The following is a 19,377-nucleotide window of genomic DNA, read 5'->3' as shown; positions in this document are numbered from 1 at the left end:
GGAGGAAGTCAGTATGACAGAGGTTGTTATTCTCGCATATGCTTGGTGATAGCAACTGGTGACAAATTACCCTCCCAATAGCACATCCTGTGAGGTTGTGTGTTGTGGAATATAAATTGACACATGGCTCTGCTGTGCAATAAGTGGCTGGGACTGGGGGTGAGATTTTTTTTGCCAAACAACTCTTTTTAATAAAAACCTCCTTAACATCTGTCCAGAGGTGTAAAAACTTTAAAAAAAGAATGGCAATTTTGGATAGCAGGTGGTGTAGAAGCTGGACAGGAATAACACTTATGTGAACTCTTGTTTTTTCGCATAGAAGACTGCCCCAGACGCTAGTTAGACACAGAATTTTACAAGACCAGCTGACCACGCCACGAATGGCACTACTTGGAAAAGTAGTGCCCAGTCTCATCTAACCAAGTTTGAGCATCGTGAGTGGTAGGAAACCAAGCCTTGCCACTCAGAGTATCTCTTTTACTGCAGTTTGAGAGGTAAGTGGGGACATCACCCAAGAACCTCCCAACCAGGAGCTTGTATGGTTGCAGTGCAAGGGAATGCTCAACGTGATGCATACTTGCTACATCATTCTCTGGGCCAGCTTGCCTTCTGAAACATATTTGGCACATGAAGTCCATGATGGCATTGCATTAGAGTAATCCAGACAGGCAGAATTTGCAGGGAGTGGAACTAACCTCTTTGTATTTTCATCTGTAATCAAAAGCTAATGTCATTGCTCAACTGGCCTCAGACGTCAGTAAAACTGGATAACAACTTAGGTACTTGATGTGCAGCAACTGCAGTAGGTCTCATGATGCACTGTAATGCTGTACACAGGGCAACAACTAATGAAAGTCCTGTTGATGGTGCACGGTGCACCCAGTACTAACAGAGTGAGCCCTGACCATAATCATGAGGAGTTTTGACAGAGCAAGTAAGGAGGAATTGTGGTTGGGCCAGTTTTCCCTTCTGCAAAAGGTACACTCAACTTAACCAATAATATTTAAAATTATCACTGATGCACTGCACACCAGGTTTATTCAAGGAACAGTCTTTAGATGCTGCCATTTTCTGACTCACTCCGTCTCCTTGTGTTCCACCCTTGGTTTTAGTGAATTCAACCTCCCTTTATTCCAGCCCTGGTTTTGTTGAATATCCTCACCAAACCTGTCCAAACTAAAAAGTTTGTTTTTTTTAAATGAAGGTTTGGCCATCTTAACCAATGAAATAGAAATGTGTTTCTGGTTATCCTGGGCACTTAAAGAGCCATACAACGATTAGGAAAAACCAGTATAGTTAAGGGAAGGAAATGGTTGAGGGTTGGATAGGTAGGCTGGTGGGATGAAATGCGAGGACAAGGGGACCCTATCCCTGTTGGGTCTGGGAGGGGTGGGGGTGAGAGTGGAGGTGCGAGAAATGCAGAGATACAGGTGCGAGCTCTCTCGACCACAGTCGGCGGGAAGCTCTGGTTAGAAAAGAATATTCTCCCCTCCTCCCCTGCACCTACATATCACTATCTCTTACCTGCATCTATCACCACTTTGTGCCCACCCCACCTCCCATCTTTTGTCCACCTATCACTGCTCTGCTTCTCCCTCCTATATATTGGGCTTCCCCTTTTCCTATCTTCAGTCCTGAAGAAGGGCCCTGGCCCGAGACGTTGACCACCTGATTTTCTCCACAGATGCTGCCTGGCCTGCTGAGTTCCTCCAGCATCATTGTGTCTTTCATAAGGAAAGGAAAATTGTGTTTGATAAATTAGTGAACTAACTAACTAGATAGATAAGGGGAAATCAGCAGAACTGACTTTTCAGAATACGTTGGTAAGGTACTACATAAATAATTGCAGAAACTAAGACTCAAGGGTTGAATACTACATGAGCACAGACAGGTTAAATGATAGAAAGCAGAGAGTAGGAATAAAGTGTTATTTTAATGTTGGCAGGCTGTTATTAGTGGAGTGCCACAGGGATCAGTCTTGGGTCCTCAGCTGTACACTATTTATAATTATTGACAATTAAAAAGACAGCATAATAGAGTATATCCAAGTCTCATGGTACAGAGCAAAGTGAAGATCGAGCTGGAAAGAGGAGGCAAAGAGCCTGCAAATAGATATTAAGCGGGTGGGAATGGCAGATGGAGTATAACATGGGAAAATGTGTCAGGAAGCACATCCTTATGTGACATAGATAGGATGGATAGTCAGAATATTTTTCTTCAGGGCATGGGACTCCAGAACTAGAGGGCAGAAGATTAAGGTGAGAAGGAAGAAATTTAAAGGAGGTTTGAGGTTCAAGTTTTTCCATACAGAGGATGGCGAATATTTGGAATGAGCTGCCAGAGGAGGTGGCGGAGGCAGATACTATTACAACGTTTAAAAGGCATTTGGACAGGTACCTGGAAAGGAAAGGAGTAATGCGGGCATGGGATTCGTGTAGATAGGTACCACAGTCGGCATAAATGAGGCGAACTGAAAGCACCCATTTCTGTGCTGTATGATTCTACAAACAGAACTTTTTTTTTTAAAAAACAGTGGTGTATTTGTAAATGTTGTACAAAGGGTTGTTGGTGAGCTGGTTCATGAAATGCAGAAAGTAATACAGAGAAGCAGCAAGGTAAACTTTATGTTCTTGGTGTTGCTTGAGCAGTTTTGGTCTCTGTACATAAAGAAAGGATCTGGAGTCAGTGCAATGTTCCTTTATTGGATTGATTATTGGGTATAGGTGGTTGTCCCACAAGGACTGATTGAGGGAGAGTAAACTCACTGGAGTTTAAGACAATGAGAAGTGATCTCATTTAGATGTGGAACACTGTAAGGAGTTGACAGGGGAGATGCTGAGTAGTTGCTTTCTCTCACTAACTTGAAGTATAATCTCAGGCTAGGTGTGCAGCCAGTTAGAACTGAGGCAAGAAGAAATGTCTTTATATGGAGCGTTGTAAATCTTTGGCATTCTTTACCACAGAGGACTGTGAAGAATCAGCTACTGAGGACTGATAGATCTTTGATCACAAATAAAGTCACAGGATATGGGGATCAGTTGGGAAACTGGACAAGGCACAGATCAGCCATGTTATAGAACATAGAACACTACAGTACAGGGCCTTTGGCCCATGATGTTGTGCCGACATTTTATCCTGCTCTAAGATCCATCTAACCCTTCCTTCCCACATGGAATATGGAATGCCAGAGCAGGCTTCAGGGATGGTATGTTTCATTTTGGCTTTTATTTCTTTTGTTTCTATATTGTACTAAGCTTTGAATAAATTCTAAGCATACCCCTCTCCAAAACTAAGCTGGCAGATCTTGACAAAACTGCCCAAGAATTCTCCAGTCTTTGTATTTGTATCAAGCACATTAGTGTGCATTAGCAAAATGTGCTAGAGGATCAAAGACCAGCGATGAAACAATTTGTAAATGTCCAAATTTCAAAACATTAGAATATCCAGGGCTTTTACCTTTAACATTTTAACAGTGGAGAGCAACGTGTGCAAGTTGTGTGGTTTGTGTAGCGCCAAAACCAGGTTCAAATTACACGTTACACTAGCAAGAAATTGCTGACCACTTCACTTGGTTTACAGTGAGTGCAGCAAACACAATGAGGTGCATTAACTGGCCGGCAGCCACAGATCACTCCCAGTGAATCACCCAAGGGCCTCTCAGGCATTTGGAGTACCTAAGTTCACACTGAACCAATACAGACCTGTATCTATCTGCATGTACTAATCAGTCGATACCAATTATCACTTCTTAATCAGCAGGAAGAATTTTCTCAACTATTTTCCCCATTCTGTGGGAATCAATGTTTTGCCAATCTCACTAGACTGGAGATCTATAAAATCCTCACTGTGAAGACTGAAGGTTGGCTCAGGACTAATAACAGCACAAGGAATATACAATTTTTATTCAGATTATTTTTTTCCACCATTTGGTAATGTCCAGCCACAAGAAAGCAGTACAGCGTGCCAGTGAAGATGTCACTTGAAATAATTCCATTGTGAACTACAGAAAAATCAGAGCCTCCTCACATTGGAAAAGGTGGTTACATGTTTAGAAATTGGTACCAGGTCATGAAACAATTATGTGCTACTTTTCACACTATTCAAGTTCATCTATCTAGAAAGTTCCTAAAGTTTCAGCATTGCATATCCAATTGTTTCTTCAAAGATTTTAGCTCCAACAATCTTCCTGGGTCTATTTCACATGTTGATTATCTCTTGCTCACTGAAGAATTTCCTGACGATGGTTCCAGATTGAAGCGAGTAAAAGATTTAAATATGACCCACACTATGTTTGCTAATTATCATCATAGAGTTATACAGCATGAAAAAACAGGCCCTTCAGCCCAACTCGTGCATGCTAACCAAGTTGCCTAGCTGACCGGGTGCAATTTGCCTTCATTTGGCCCATATTGCTCTAAACCCTTCCAATCCACGTATCTGTCCAATGTCTTTTAAAGTGTTATAATTGTACCCTTCTCTACCACTTCCTCTGGTAGCTCATTCCATATACCCACCACCCTCTGTGTGGAAAAGGTTTCCCCTTGGATCCCCTTTAAATATTTCCCCTCTCATCTTAAGTCTATGCCCTCTACTTTCAGACTCCCCTATCATGGGCAAAGGTCTGTGACCATTCACCTTATCTATGCCCCTCACGATTTTATATACAACTGCAAAGTCATTCCTCAGCCTCCTATGCTCCAGGGAAAAAAAGTCCCAGCCTATCCAGTCTCTCCCTATAACTCAAGCCCTCCGGTCTGAATAACATCTTTGTGAATCTTTTCTGGACCCTTTCCAGCTTAATGACATCCTTTCTATAGCTGGGCAAACAGAACTGCACACAGTCTCCAAGTGTGGTCTCTCCACCTACTTGTACAGTTGCAACACGACATCCCATCTCTTGTACTCAATGCCCTGATTGATGAAGGTGATTACCAAACACCTTCTTCACCAACCTGTCTACCTATGTCACCACTTTCAGGGAACTGTGTACAAGTACCCTTTGGTCTTTCTGTTCCACAATGCTCTCTGGGCCCCAGCTATTTACTGTGCAAGACCTGCCCTGGTTTAACTTACCAAAATGCAACATTTTGCAATTGTCTAAGTTAAATTCCATCTGCCACTCCTTGGCCCACTTTCCACCTTGATCTAGATCCTGCTGTAATCTTGGATAACCTTCACTGTCCACTTTACCACCAATTTTGGCATCATCCACAAACTTAACAACCATGCCAAATACATTCTCATCCAAATCATTAATATAAATGAAGAACAACAGTGGACCCAGCACCGATCCCTGTGGCATACAGGCCTCCAATCTGAAAAATAACCCATTACCCCCCTCTGCATCCTTCCACCAAGCCAATTTTGTATGCAATTGGCTAGCTCACCCTGGATCCCACATGATCTCACCTTCTGCACCAGACCACCATTGCAGGACCTGGCCAAAGGCCTTTCTACAGTCCATGTGGACAACATCTAACACTCTGCCCTCGTCAATCCTCTTGGTCATCTCTTCAAAAAGCTTGCCAGACATTCCTTTACCAGCAAACAGCCTCTCCCAATCAACCTTTGCAAGTTCCTGTCTAATGCCATCAAGATTAGCCTTGCCCCAACTTAGGAATTTAACTTGTTGAGCAGTTTTATTCTTTTCCATAACCAGTTCAAAGCTAATGCAATTATGGTCACTGATCCCAAAGTGCTCTCCCACTGACATTTCAGTCCCTTGCCCTGCCTCATTTCCCAATAGGATGTTGAGTGTTGCCCCCACTATAGTAGGGCCATCTACATATTGGTTGAGAAAACTTTCCCAGGTGCACTTAACAAAGTCCTCCCCATCCAAGCCCTTGGGACTGTGGCAGTCCCAATCAATATTAGGGAGGTTAAAATCATTACAACCCTATTATTCTTCTTACAGCTATTTGCGATCTCAGAGTCATAGAGCAATACAGCATGGATACAGGCCCTTCAGCCCAACGAGTCCCATGGTGCCCACCCATCTAGTCCCAATTTGCTGCATTCTCTCTAAGTCCCCCCCCCCCCCCCCGCATGTACCAATCCAAGTGCTTCTTAAATGATACTATTGTACCTGCCTCACCCACTTCCTCTGGCAGTTCGTTCCATATACTCACCACCCCCTGCGTGAAAAAGTTGCCCTTCAAGTCCCTTTTAAATCTTTCCCCTCTCACCCTAAATCAATGCCCCCTAGATATGGACTCCCCTACCCTGGGGAAAAGAGTGCTACCATCCACTTTAACTATGCCCCTCATGATTTTATAAACCTCTATAAGATCACCCCTCATTCTACTATGCTCCAAGGAACAAAGACCCAGCCTGGCCAACCTCTCCCTGTAACTCGGGCCCCCTAGTCCTGGCAACACCCTCAATCTTTTCTGTACTCTTTCCAGTTTAACCACGTCTATAACAGGGTGACCAAAACTGTACGTAGTACTCCAAGTGTGGCCTCACCAACAACTCACACAACTGCAATCTCTGTACATATTTGCTCCCCTAATTCCCATTCGACTACTGGAGAACCTGTAGTGCAATCCCATCAAAGTGATCATCCACTTCTTGTTTCTGAGTTCCACCTACATAGCCTCTCTGGACAGTTCCCCGGGAATATCCTCTCCAAGTACTGTCATGATGTTCTCCCTAATCAAAAATGCAAACCCCCCTCCTCGTTCACCCCTACATGAAAATAGTCCAAATTTAATTCTCATTCATGGCATGCAAGGTCCAGTCTTTGATATCTTTTTCACAGTGAAAACCTTAAGGGAATCCAGTCTTTCTTCAAACCTGAGCATTTCAGATCTGCCTTGAAACTCTTTTCTGCATTACCCCCAGTACTAGAATTTGTCATTGGCTACAAGTGGATACACCGTTCATGTGGTCTTCCCAGAAGCAGTTTACGGTTCAGTTGAAACTTCATCCAAGCGATATGTTACTCCATCAGTCGTACACAACTCCTCAATCTTTGTGCTCTTCCAATTCTAGTTTCTTGCATATCCACGATATTAATCATCCCATTGCTCAGCTTCCTCATCCCTGTAAGAGATTTCCTTCGCTAAATGAAACTTCTTCACCCCACTCTGCTATTGCAGTTCAATTATCTCCTTTTATGGATCAATGCCAAGTTTGTTCTGATAATCCTCCGTAAAGTGTTTACATAAATAAAGTTATACTTACAAAGTTTGATATTCTAATAAATTGCACGTTGAGCAGCTCACAAAGACTCTTAGATCTATTTTGACTTCACTCTTGGTTATTTTAATAGCTTTCACAAAGAAGGACAAAGGCAGTATGTGTGGAGGCACTGCCACCTGCAAGTTCTCCTGCCTGACACACACCTCCTGAGCTGGAAATATATCCCTGTTCCTTCGTTTGGTCTAAATTCTAGAACTCTACACAACAGCATTGTAGGAGGAACTTCACCAGGAGGACTGCAGCAGTTGAAGGCTGCAGCTCACCGCAACCTTCAAGTGCAATCAGAATAAATGCCAATTTATTCTGCATAAGTAAATGCTGGCCTTTCCAGCGTATCATCATATTTTTTGCATCAGTATTTACTCAGGAAACTGGCATAGTGGATATGGAAGGAAGGGAAACAAGCAATAGTGTCATGGAACATATAGAGATTAAAGAGGAGGAGGTGCTTGCTACCTTATAGCAAATAAAGGTAGATAAATCCCCCGGGCCAGATAAGGCATTTCCTCGGACATTAAGAGAGACTAGTGTAGAAGTTGTAGGGGCCCTGGCAGATATATTTAAAATGTCCTTAGCCACAGGTGCGGTGCCAGAGGACTGGAGGGTAGCTCATGTTGTTCTGTTGTTTAAAAAAGGTTCTAAAAGTAAACCAGGTAATTACAGGCTGGTGAGCCTGACATCAGTAGTGGGTAAATTATTGGAAGGTGTTCTGAGAGATTGTATATACAAGTATTTGGACAGCCAAGGGCTGATTAAGGATAGTCAGTATGGCTTTGTGCGTGGTAGATCGTGTTTAACGAATCTTGTGGAGTTTTTCCAAGGAGGTTACCAGGAAAGTAGATGAAGGAAAGGCTGTGGATGTTGTCCACATGGACTTTAGTAAGGCCTTTGACAAGGTCCCACATGGGAGGTTAGTTCAGAAGGTTCAGTCACTAGGTATCCATGGAGAGGTTGTAAACTGGATTCGAAATTGGCTGTGTGGGAGAAGACAGAGAGTGGTAGTGGATGATTGTTTCTCAGACTGGAGGCCTGTGAATAGTGGTGTGCCTCAGGGATCTGTGTTGGGGCCATTGTTGTTTATTGTCTATATCAATGACCTAGATGATAATGTGGTAAATTGGATCAGCAAGTTTGCTGATGACACTAAGATTGGAGGCATAGTGGACAGCGAGGAAGGCTTTCAAAGCTTGCAGAGGGATCTGAACCAACTGGAAGAATGGGCCAGAAAATGGCAGATGGAATTTAATGCAGACAAGTGTGAGGTGTTGCATTTTGGAAGGACAAATCAAGGTAGGACATACGCAGTAAATGGTAGGGCACTGAGGAGTGCAGAGAAACAAAGGGATCTGGGAGTTCAGATACATAATTCCCTGAAAGTGGCGTCACAGGTAGACAGCATTGTATAGAAGGCTTTTGGCATCCTGGCATTCATAAATCAAAGCATAGGAGTTGGGATGTTATGGTGAGGTTGTATAAGACATTGGCGAGGCCAAATTTGGAGTATTGTGTGCAGTTCTGGTCACTCAACTATAAGAAGGATATCAGTAAGATTGAAAGAGTGCAGAGGAGATTTACTAGAATGTTGCCGGGTCTTCAGGAGTTGAGTTACAGGGAAAGATTGAACAGGTTAGGACTTTATTCCTTGGAGCGCAGAAGAATGAGGGGAGATTTGATAGAGGTTTACAAAATTATGAGGGGTATAGACAGAGTTAACGTGAGTAGGCTCTTTCCACCTAGATTAGGAGAGATAAGTATGAGAGGACATGGCTTTAGGGTGAAAGGGAAAGGTTTAAGGGGAACATTAGGGGGAACTTCTTCACTCAAAGAGTGGTGGGAGTATAGAATGGGCTGCCATCTGATGTAGTAAATGTGGGCTCACTCTTGAACTTTAAGAATAAATTGGATAGATACATGGACGGGAGAGGTCTGGAGGGTTATGGACTGGGTGCAGGTAAATGGGACTAGCCGAATAACGTTTCGGCACAGACTAGAAGGGCCAAATGGCCTGTTTTTCTGTGCTGTAGTGTTCTATGGTTCTATCATCCCTCAAAAGCAAAACAAAAATGCCCGTACTTTACATTGGTCCATATTAAGTTTCTTCCTCCTTCCCCAACGACCAACCCCAAAACTCATATTTAATCCAGTTCATCCTATGTTTTCTGAATCTCTTCTTTCAAGTGAATGGTCTTTCCTAGTTTGGTGTCATCTTGAAAATCCCACCGAGCTTCTCAATCCAGATCATAAATGTGAATTAGGAATAATGGTAGCCCCATTGCTTTCTCCTGAAGGCTCATGTAATACTTGCCCATATCCCAATTTTTCCCCGATCCCTACAATAGACTTTACATGTTTGCAATCCTTCAGAGGATTTTTTATCCACTCCTAGACTTCAAAAATCTCCCAAAGCTTCAAAGTTACAATAATAGCCTTGCCTGTAAAACAGCACATTGGGAGCCAATGGCTAACTCAAAACTGAAGCTAATCAGACCAGATGCTCTCCATCTGAATATGTGTCTCGAAATGTTTTGCTCTGAAAAGCCATCCATTATCAATGATGGAATAAACAAAGGAATATATTGGATCATACAATTAAACACCTCATCCTTGTTCTCTTTGGCTGATTTTAATTGAACATAGTCAGACCATTCAGTAGTGATATCAAGCAGTCCTTCAAATGGAATAGTGGAACTCCCTCTTCCAAAAGGTCAAAACTAGAATTGTCATATATAGAGAAACAAAGGACTACAGATGCTGAAATCTAGATGAAAAACACGATGATGCTGGAGTAACTCAGCAGGCCAGGCAGCATCCGTGAAGAAAAGCAGGTGGTTAATGTTTCGGGTTAGGACCCTTCTTCGGGACTGAAGAAGGTCCTGAAGAAGGGTCCTGACATGAAACGTTGACTGCCTGCTTTTCCCCACGGATGCTGCCTGGCCTGCTGAGTTCCTCCAGCATCATCGTGTTTTTCATGGTCATATATAACTGGAGTATTGTGTCCAGTTTTGGTCATTCTGTCATAGGAAAGACGACATTAAGCTGGACAGAGTGCAAGGAAGATTTACGAGAATGTTTATGTGGACTCGAGGGCCCAAGTTACAGAGAGAGGTTGGGCAGGCTAGGATCTTATTCCTCGGAGCATAGGAGACCGAAGGGTGACCTTACAGAGGTGTACAAAATCATGAGGGATATAGTTAGGGTGAATGCACAGTCTTTTCCCCAGGGAAAGGGAATCAAAAACTAGAGGGCATAGGTTTAAGGTGAGAGGGGAAAGATTTGAAAGGGACCTGAGGGGCAACTTCTTCACACAGGGGGTGGTGTGTATGTGGAATGAGCTGCCAGAGGAAGTGGTTGAGGCAGGTCAATGACTATATTTAGAAGTAATTTGGACAGGTACATGGATAAGAAAGGTTTAGAGGGATATGGGCCAAATATGGGCAAATGGGACTAGCTTAGATGGGTATCTTGGTCGACATGGACAACTTGGGTCGGGCCTGTTTCCTTACTGTACGATTTCATGATTCTCTATAGGTTTTCATTGAGCAAGGGTACAAAGGTGAGGGGTCAAGGCTCATGAATGAAACTATAGTCTAAATGAAAGACAGAATAGTGTTAAGGTGTGAATGGTCTACTTCTGTCTTTACCTACCCTGGGAATATGTTCAAAAAACATTATAAAAGAAACAAAGCAGAAAAATGAAACTTCCCCTACCTCTTTTCCTCCAACAAGGTCCCTCCCTTATAGAGTAGGAGAGGTCACTGAATTCTATGTCCACAGCCGGACGCTTGGGCAGATGGGAGAACCTCTGAGCCTCTGTGATATGGTTTTCCACCTTCTTCAGGTGTGTGGTGAGGAGCGGTGCGTCCTGGGACCCTCCGTTGCACACAGTGTCTTCAAGAGCAATCGACACACATCCAGCGTCAAGTGGCTTTTCGGCCATAACTCCACGCTGTGGGGGAAAAGAGAGAAAAATTAAATCAGGATGGGTGAACTGTTGGCTTGTCCTCTGTTCCAACGTATTACGGGAACTGAGCGAGGCTGGCACTAGGTTTTCCTGTTATGCATTTCTGTGGGTAATGGGTATTGATCGGTTACAAGCCCATAGACTCCCACAGCTATCTTTACAGCACCTCATCCAACCCAGTCTCCAAGGGCTCCATTCCACTTTCCCAGCTACATCTTCATCGTATCAATTCTGAGACTTTCTACACCAGTGCTGTCTTCCTTTTACATCAACCATGGCGTTCCCTCCATAGCTGGTTGGGCTCTAAACCGCGTCTGATCCATTTCCCACACTTCCACTCTCCTTCCACCCAGGGTAAAGATAGGATTGTCCTTGTCCTCACTATCCATCCACCAGCCTCTACATTCAACAGATGTTGCTGGTGCCTGCAACAACAGCGGCACGCTTTAGATCATGTACTTTCATGGCTGCATCCCCTGGGAGCACACCTCAGTGATTTAGGCAGTGAAGTCGACAGGCCTTGTAGGATTTTCTTCTGGTCTGTTTTTGTGGATGCGAGATTTGGGATCAATAACCTTTCCACCCAAGTTCTCAACCGGTACTGTCCCATCACCATCAGCTTGTGCTGAGTGCTAGAAGTTATCTTGTGAATCGAGATCAACGCACAAGATGCTGGAGGAACTCAGTGGGTCAGGCAGCATCTATGGAGGGAAATGGACAGTCAATGTTTCAGGTCGAGACCCTTCAACGGGGCTGAAAGAGAGGGGGGAGGTAGTCAGTATAAAAAGGCGAAGGGAAGGGGTGGAGCAAGAGCCAGCAAGCAATTGATGGATCCAGGTGAGGAGGGGTAGTAGGATCCACCTATCCCTCAGTAGCTCTTGCTCCCCCTTTCCCTCTACCTTTTCATAACGGCCATCTCCCCTCCATCTTTCAGTTCAGACAAAGGGCTTCAAACTGAAATATCAGAGATACATGGTGTATAACATACAATTGTTGAGATACATTCTATTGAGATAGGCATCCCACAGCACCCCTAAAAGAAGTAGCTTGAATTTGCTTGCACAATCTGGAATATTGGAAAAAGTGTTTTTTCACGGTGCAGACTGTCTTTAACTTAATTAGTATTACACATGTTGCCTGGTCTTCTCTCAATACTGGGATACAGATCAGCAGACTCACAGGGCCATGGAGTTAAAACTAAAACATTATTTTTCACATATAACAATCACTGCAATGCCTGTCAAATATTTTAACTGACATGATGGACAGAGAATTGCAAATCTTTCTTTCTTACTAGAGAGATGGAAAATGGGCAAAAAGGAAAAAAAAAATTAGCACTTCACAAGTATCACCTTGAACCCACCAGAATAAATGTTTGCCATATTACGCAGCACATTTGGACACTGAGCTAACCGGGGATCCATTACTTATTTAGTACACAGAAATGCCCAGCGAGTGCAGATGTGATGTTGATGAAAGTGTGCAAAAGTCATGCATCAAAAATAAAATTAGAATTACAGTCCACAGCACATCTGGAGACACAGTGTTATTGCCAATGCTTTTAGAATGTGTTAGCTATTGCGACAGTCCACATTGCTACGCCATATTACAGTGTGACATCCATGCAGCGTATCCACATGGCAGGCTCTTCGTTACAATCATTCACACATTTATCTCACACTTCATGCAGCTCAACAGAAGCAAATAAGCCCTTCAAATACCCAGGAAGTCTCCCCATACTCCGATCTGGTGAACAACACATAAGAGCTGGAAAAAGAATAATGAGCTAAAGTAATTAAAATTAAAAATTACTTTTGATATATAAACAATCATTGCAATGTTGGTAAAACATTCTGATGGATGTGACAAACATAGAAATGCAAGTCTTTCTCAGTCGTGGGAAGGTAGAAAACAGAGAAAAAGAAAAAATATCCTAGCATCATGTAAATGTCACCTTGAACTCACCAGAAAAAATGTTTTGCAATTGCTACAAGACCAAAATATATCTAACAATCTTATTTGAAGCCTTGGGTAATACTTACTGGAAGCTGAAAAGCCTATTAATCATAGAAAATGAGAAACTGAACAAATGAGGAGCATCTCAACAATTCTAACGCTATTATTGAACCTTCACAAGTTGCAAAGGTGTTTACATTTCCCAGAGACACAAATACATTATGTTCTTCATGTTGACTGCAAGTTTGTTCTGAAGGATGTAATTTAAGGCAACAATCTGTCAAAAAAAAAATTGGCCACTTAACAGGTTGCAGCACAAATATCTGTTAGTAGGTACCATGATCTCATATTAATGAAGGTATTTCGTCATACAGTCTTACAGGGTAATGTTATGGGTTGCCAAATACCCTATTGGGTCAATGAATCAAGAATGTCCTTATTTCTAGCATGTAACTGTAATATTTTGCACTAAATACAAAAGTAAAACTCAAAAGAAAAATGTAAACATGAGATGCATCTTCCAAGAGATGTTTCTGAGGCGATTCTACAGAATTAAATGACAGAGAAAGTTTAAATGCAGCTTGAAGATCTGTTATAATGAGAACAAGCATTTAACAGGTGCCAGCAAGAAGCCAATCAACAGCCGTGACAGGTTGCCAGAGTGAGCAGCTGACACCTGGGATCTCGCTGCCTTTGTATCTGACTACCATGAAATAAGTAGCTACATACAAAGACAAGATTCATAATTTGGTAGGTCAAGAACAAAATGGGCTTTAGGACCTAATTAGACTACCCTTTCTCTTGAGGACCCATCAAACTGTTTTTTTAACCATGTTCATCTGCTCTCTGTCCAGTGGGAGAAGTTCACTTTGGTCGTCAGCAGCAGTGAGATACAGGAAGCACTGAATGCAATTGGACTCACTCCTACATTTTCAGACTATGGTACAACTGATTTCTCGTCAACTGGCAGATGACATTTCTGCACACATATAGCTCAAATGAACGAAGACCAATTTTTCCCCCACTATGCCAGTAGGACCTTCTTTCCTTCAAGAATGCTCAGGCGATGTATGTATTTATTCATGTGAAACTCGAGAAGTATCTAATTCTATCTAGGGCTCTGAGTCTTATCTTTCAGTTTTCTCTTCCTCCTATAAAACCTCGGCTTAGTGTCATCCAACTAACACCATTCAGTCTTGATCACGTCCTGTGACGATCGCCTTATACCTCCATATCATGCATGTCAAGCTGTGTTTATCAAAACGAAGAGTGTCTTGGAGAGGAATGAACCACAGCCAGTTTCTTCCCCTATGACTACTAAACAGTTCCCTCTAGGAGACACTAGGGAGAGACAACCAGTGGTTATAGCAATTAGAGAATGTCTACTCATTTCCTCACAAAGGAAGGATCCTTAAGAATTGATTCCCAAAAGCCTACTGCTGCCTAAAGTGCAAACGAATGCTCCTTTCATCTGCAGTCTGATTCATTCTTACAGTGCCACTCCCAGCACCTGCTATCACATGGAGATAGTGAGTGGAAAAGAACATTCAAAGCAGTCATGTCAAAAGCCACTGGCCTGCAGGTTACAAATCACAAACAGTGAATATGCTAGCATAGAACTTGGCAACAATTTCAAGAATGGCAGAATCTTTTCACTAACACCTAGAGTAAATAGGTTTAAAAATACTGTGGACCTGACTTAGCAAGTCAGTTTCTTGCTCCACAGATACTGCCTGATCATCTTTTGTTTTCATTTCAGATTTCCAGCACCTGCTGTATTTTGGTTTTGAGTTAGTGAATAGGTTTAACGGTCATCCTATTAAAAAGATTTTTAAAAGTTCCCTGATTGTAGAGACGTACGTGGTGCAAACATGCCCTTTGGGCCAGCATCAAGCATCCTTTTACACTAATGCTGTTCTTGCTGTTCCCAATAATTCTCCCACAGATTCTACCACTAACCTTCACACAAGGGGCAATTTACACAAGTGGCCAATTAACATGCCAACTGCATGTCTTTGGAATACGGTGGAGAGGACAGGATAACTCACGTGACCATAGGGAGAACGTGCAAACTCCACACAACAGCTTGAGGTCAGGACTGAACCTGGGCCACTACAGTAGTTAAGAAACTGCCCTACTAGCTGTGCCAATGTGCTACCCTACCTGATGGCTCAGTTGGAAACCAGGTTGAGCTTCTGAAGAATCAAGCAACAGATGACAAGGAAGACTTGATATAGAAATCCAAATTCTGCCAATTCTGATGGTGATTGACCTGAATGTTAATTCGTTCTCCTCTCTCTCCCCCACCTTGGATCTGCTGAGTGAATTAATCCCAAGAAACAGGATTCACTCTTTTTTGATGCACTTAATATGTTGTGTATAGTGCTAATGGCCACTCAAGTCCCCTGAAAAATATTTGTGAAACAGATTAAAATAAACAGTACCACTGTGGTTTACATCCAGAATCATGTGGTAAAATGAGAGTAACGTGGTTCCTGACAGGAGAATGCATGGAAAGTTCCTCACTGCTGTGCCTTTGCCACACTGATCCACGGGATGGGTGACCAACTTTAAATTAACTCTTCCCATGGGAGCTGCAGAGCTACTGCACCGAAGGCTGACATGCAGGTGTGGGAAAACATGAAGGAATGGGATCTCCTGTACACACGTTGACACTTCCCACAAACTAAAATGATCGGGTCCCACACTGCCATTATGAAGTGGGAAGAGTCCATGAAGCAGAGACGGCAGCTGGTTATAAGAAGGTTGCAGTCAGTGATCGATGGAACAACCAGTCATGAGGTTTCAGAGCTCTCACCATTATAAACCGAAGCTGGCTGATGCTGTGTGTAAGACATCAAGGTCAGCCCCTGTACACGACGTCTCATTGGTGATCTCAGCGCAAAGTGCTCCTAGCTTTTTAGTGAGTGTTCAACCAAGGTCTTAGGTTGCACTCAAAAGTCCCAATTATTGTTGGTAAAGGAGAAGATACAGTGCCAACTGTGATATCACTACATATGCAGGGAAGATATCAGACACGCCAAGGTGAATTGGGTCTTGGGCCATATTCATAATGGGCAGGATTTTACCCAGAAATGATTGCTAAGGCAACATACTGCAAGTTAAAATTACTTTGTGCGATTTACACATGTAAAACAGGTGTTAATGGATTCAATTTCTAGGCTTTAACTATTCATTTATTTCTGATTTTCTTCAGAAGTTTTTTTTTGCTGGATATTTCTCCTCCCTAATAAAGATCCTGGGTCTCTGTAAGAGCAGCAAGGTCAAAGGATAAGAGTCAGTCTTCTTTTAGGAGAGGGTTGTGAACCCAGACAGGAGACACAAGAGACTGCAGATGCTGGAATCTGGACCACAAAACAAACTGCTGGAGGAACTCAGCAGGTCAGGCAGCATCCGTGGAGGGAAATGGACAGTTAACATTTCCGGTTGAGACACTTCATTGACCCTAAACATTGACTGTCCATTTTCCTTCACAGATGCTGCCCGACCCGCTGAGTTTCTCCAGCAGTTTATTTGGTGAATCCAGATGGAAATCAGAGCAACTACCAACTTGCCAGTATTGAGGCTGTGGCCATGCACCAAACAACCTCTCCCTCAGTGCCACGTCTGTTCAATGCCATACATCAACTGGTAAGAATAATGCAAGAACTAACCAGACTAAAGGAAATTGAAAAGGGGGAAAAATACTCTAGAAAACTTTTATCGGATACCATTATCGACTATACATCAAGAGCACTTAATTGACTGCAAAGTGCTAAGGGACACCCTGAGGCTGTGAAAATGCAAGTCTATTTTTTCTCTAGGTGAGAACACTTAATATATTACTGTGCTCGTCAAGTTGTGCAAACGATGTTAATGTTATTAGTGATTCCAAATCAATGCTGCAGATCCCTTGCTTTGTGACTCATTCAATTTCTACACACATCTAAAAAGGTAAGTATTTTTCTGCACGAACTCCTAACAAGTTGTTATCAAACTCCTTGCCCAGCTGTTTAGCACAAAAGTGAGTTTCTTTTCACGCAAGGTAACGAGCGAGCTGATACTGAAGACTGTGTATGTAACATATAGGCGAGACCAATAGTTGTGGCTGCAAGAGACAGACTAGAATAAATCCCATGGGAAATTCAGGGCAACGGTGAGATTGTGTGGAACTCGCTCCCGTTTGTAGTTCTTGAGACCGACGGGATAGAACCCCTTTGATGGAGAGTTAGATAAATGCAGGTAGTTGGGGAATGAGGAAAGAATAGAGTTAGAACAAGACAAAGGGGTTTCATGTGGAGTATAAACACATGGTCTGTTTATAGATTATACATTCCAAGTCTTAAACATTTGTATGCACACATACATTATACAAAACATATAAATATAAAATAAAGGGGTAGGAGCTGGTCATTCTGCCCATCAATCCTGTTCTGCTGATTGTAACCTCAGCTTTTCATTCCCATCCTCCTTTCAAACCCCTTGTTTCTCAAGCATCGATCTATCGCTGCCTTAACAACGACAATGCTTGCACCACCACCTCCACCCTCCTGAATTTCCTATGGGATTTACAAGATCGCAAGACAAGGGAGCAGAAGTGGGCCATTCGGCCCGTCGAGTCTGCTCCAAAGAAAAGGGGAAAAAAAAAGAAAAAGAGTGAGAAATGGTGGGGGGGGGGATGAAAAAAAAAGCTATTCTAACCCTTGATACCTTGACTAATTAGATATCTATCTATCTCCTCCTTAGACACCTCCAGCGATCTAGCCTCCACCGCTGTACGTGGCAAGGAATTCCATAAATTCACTACCCTCTGGCTAAAGAAATTTCTCCTCATCTCTGTTTTAAACCTGTACCCTCTAATTCTAAGATTATGCCCTCTGGTCCTGGACTCACCCACCAAGGGAAACAGCTTGGCCACATCTACTCTGTCCAGTCCTTTCAACATTTTAAATGTTTCTATGAGGTTCCCTCTCATTCTTCTGTACTCCAGTGAGTACAGTCCAAGATCCGACAAATGCTCATATGTAAAATTCAAGTTTATTGTTGTCATAGGCCTACACACACACACAGGGTGTAGATGCCAAGAAAATTAGCTTTTTACAGCAGCAGCATACTACATTGCAAGGACAAACACAAGTTAACATAAACTTAAATTAACACAAATTATACTATGTGTATGCAAAATAAGCATAACACTAGCACAAGATGGAGAGAGATACATATATGTGTGTGTGTGTGTGTGTGTGTGTGTGTGTGTGTGTGTGTGTGTGTGCGCGCGCACGCGCGTGCCGGGAGTGAGGAAGAAGCTGTTGTTGAACCTTGAGGTGTGGGACTTCAAGCTCCTGTACCTCCTGCCTGATGGCAGCATCGAGAGGAGGGCATGGCCCAGATGGTGAGGGTCCCTGATGATGGATGCCTTCTTGAGACGTCACCTCTTGTAGATATCCTTGATGGTGGGGAGAGCTGTACCCAAGATGGAACTGGGTACAACGATCTCTGTAGACTCTTGTGTTCCTGTGTATTGGAGTTTCCATACCAGGCCGTGATGCAACCAGAATGTTTTTCCATCTTATTAAGACCATTTTATGGTTGTGGCTTATATTGATCTCCTATATATATTAAGACATGTATTGAAAATGCATGAAGATACATGTATTATTATTAATAGTTCTCTTTATAGGAACCAGTGTACGATGAAGCAGGATGCGAGGTGACTTGCCATGGTAATATGAGCCCTGTACTTTTAATTTGTTCTCCCATACAACACGTTTAGGTTATTACATTGCTGCTCTTCTATCCAGAAGTATAATTGCTTAGATCAACCACACTAAATACTTTTCTAAAACAGAAACATTTACACAAATGTTCTTTTTATCCTTAATTTGCAAAATGTAAAGGAACCAGATATGAATTTAAATTGATCATCTTTTGTTATCTGCGCTGTTTTCATTTCAGGCTATGTCTTTGTGGAGGGTGACAACTATCAAGCCGGAATACATTCACAAATTACCGTTGGCAGAATGTTTTTTTTGTTATTTCTAGATGTGCGACAGGCCAACATTTGTGGGTTTTGTGCATTTCTGTGATCCGATGTGCTTGTGTTGTAAACAGATTCCAACGTCATCTGCTCATTCTGAGTCACACTCACTTTCTGGTCAATATTCTTGCCCTGGCTTAACCAGGGATCAGTACAAGTCAGCTAACATGGGGTGGGGAAAGTGAACTATGAGCAAGTTAGGTCCCAGGCAACAAAGTTT

General features: G+C 42.7%; 1 protein-coding gene across 3 annotated transcripts in view; it reads right to left on the bottom strand.

Annotated features, from left to right (window-relative positions):
* abcg4a (ATP-binding cassette, sub-family G (WHITE), member 4a) overlaps positions 1–19,377 on the bottom strand; it is a 131,406-nt gene that overhangs the window by 86,532 nt on the left and 25,497 nt on the right. For all 3 annotated transcript variants that reach the window (XM_052040060.1, XM_052040061.1, XM_052040062.1), the window contains one exon: positions 10,912–11,149. In XM_052040060.1, coding sequence (XP_051896020.1) covers positions 10,912–11,149 — 238 coding nt within the window. The remainder of the gene's footprint in view (positions 1–10,911; positions 11,150–19,377) is intronic.

The sequence above is a fragment of the Pristis pectinata genome, chromosome 27 (genome assembly GCF_009764475.1).
Source record: "Pristis pectinata isolate sPriPec2 chromosome 27, sPriPec2.1.pri, whole genome shotgun sequence".
Taxonomy (NCBI): Eukaryota; Metazoa; Chordata; class Chondrichthyes; order Rhinopristiformes; family Pristidae; genus Pristis; species Pristis pectinata.
This window is presented reverse-complemented; position numbering and strand designations above follow the sequence as displayed.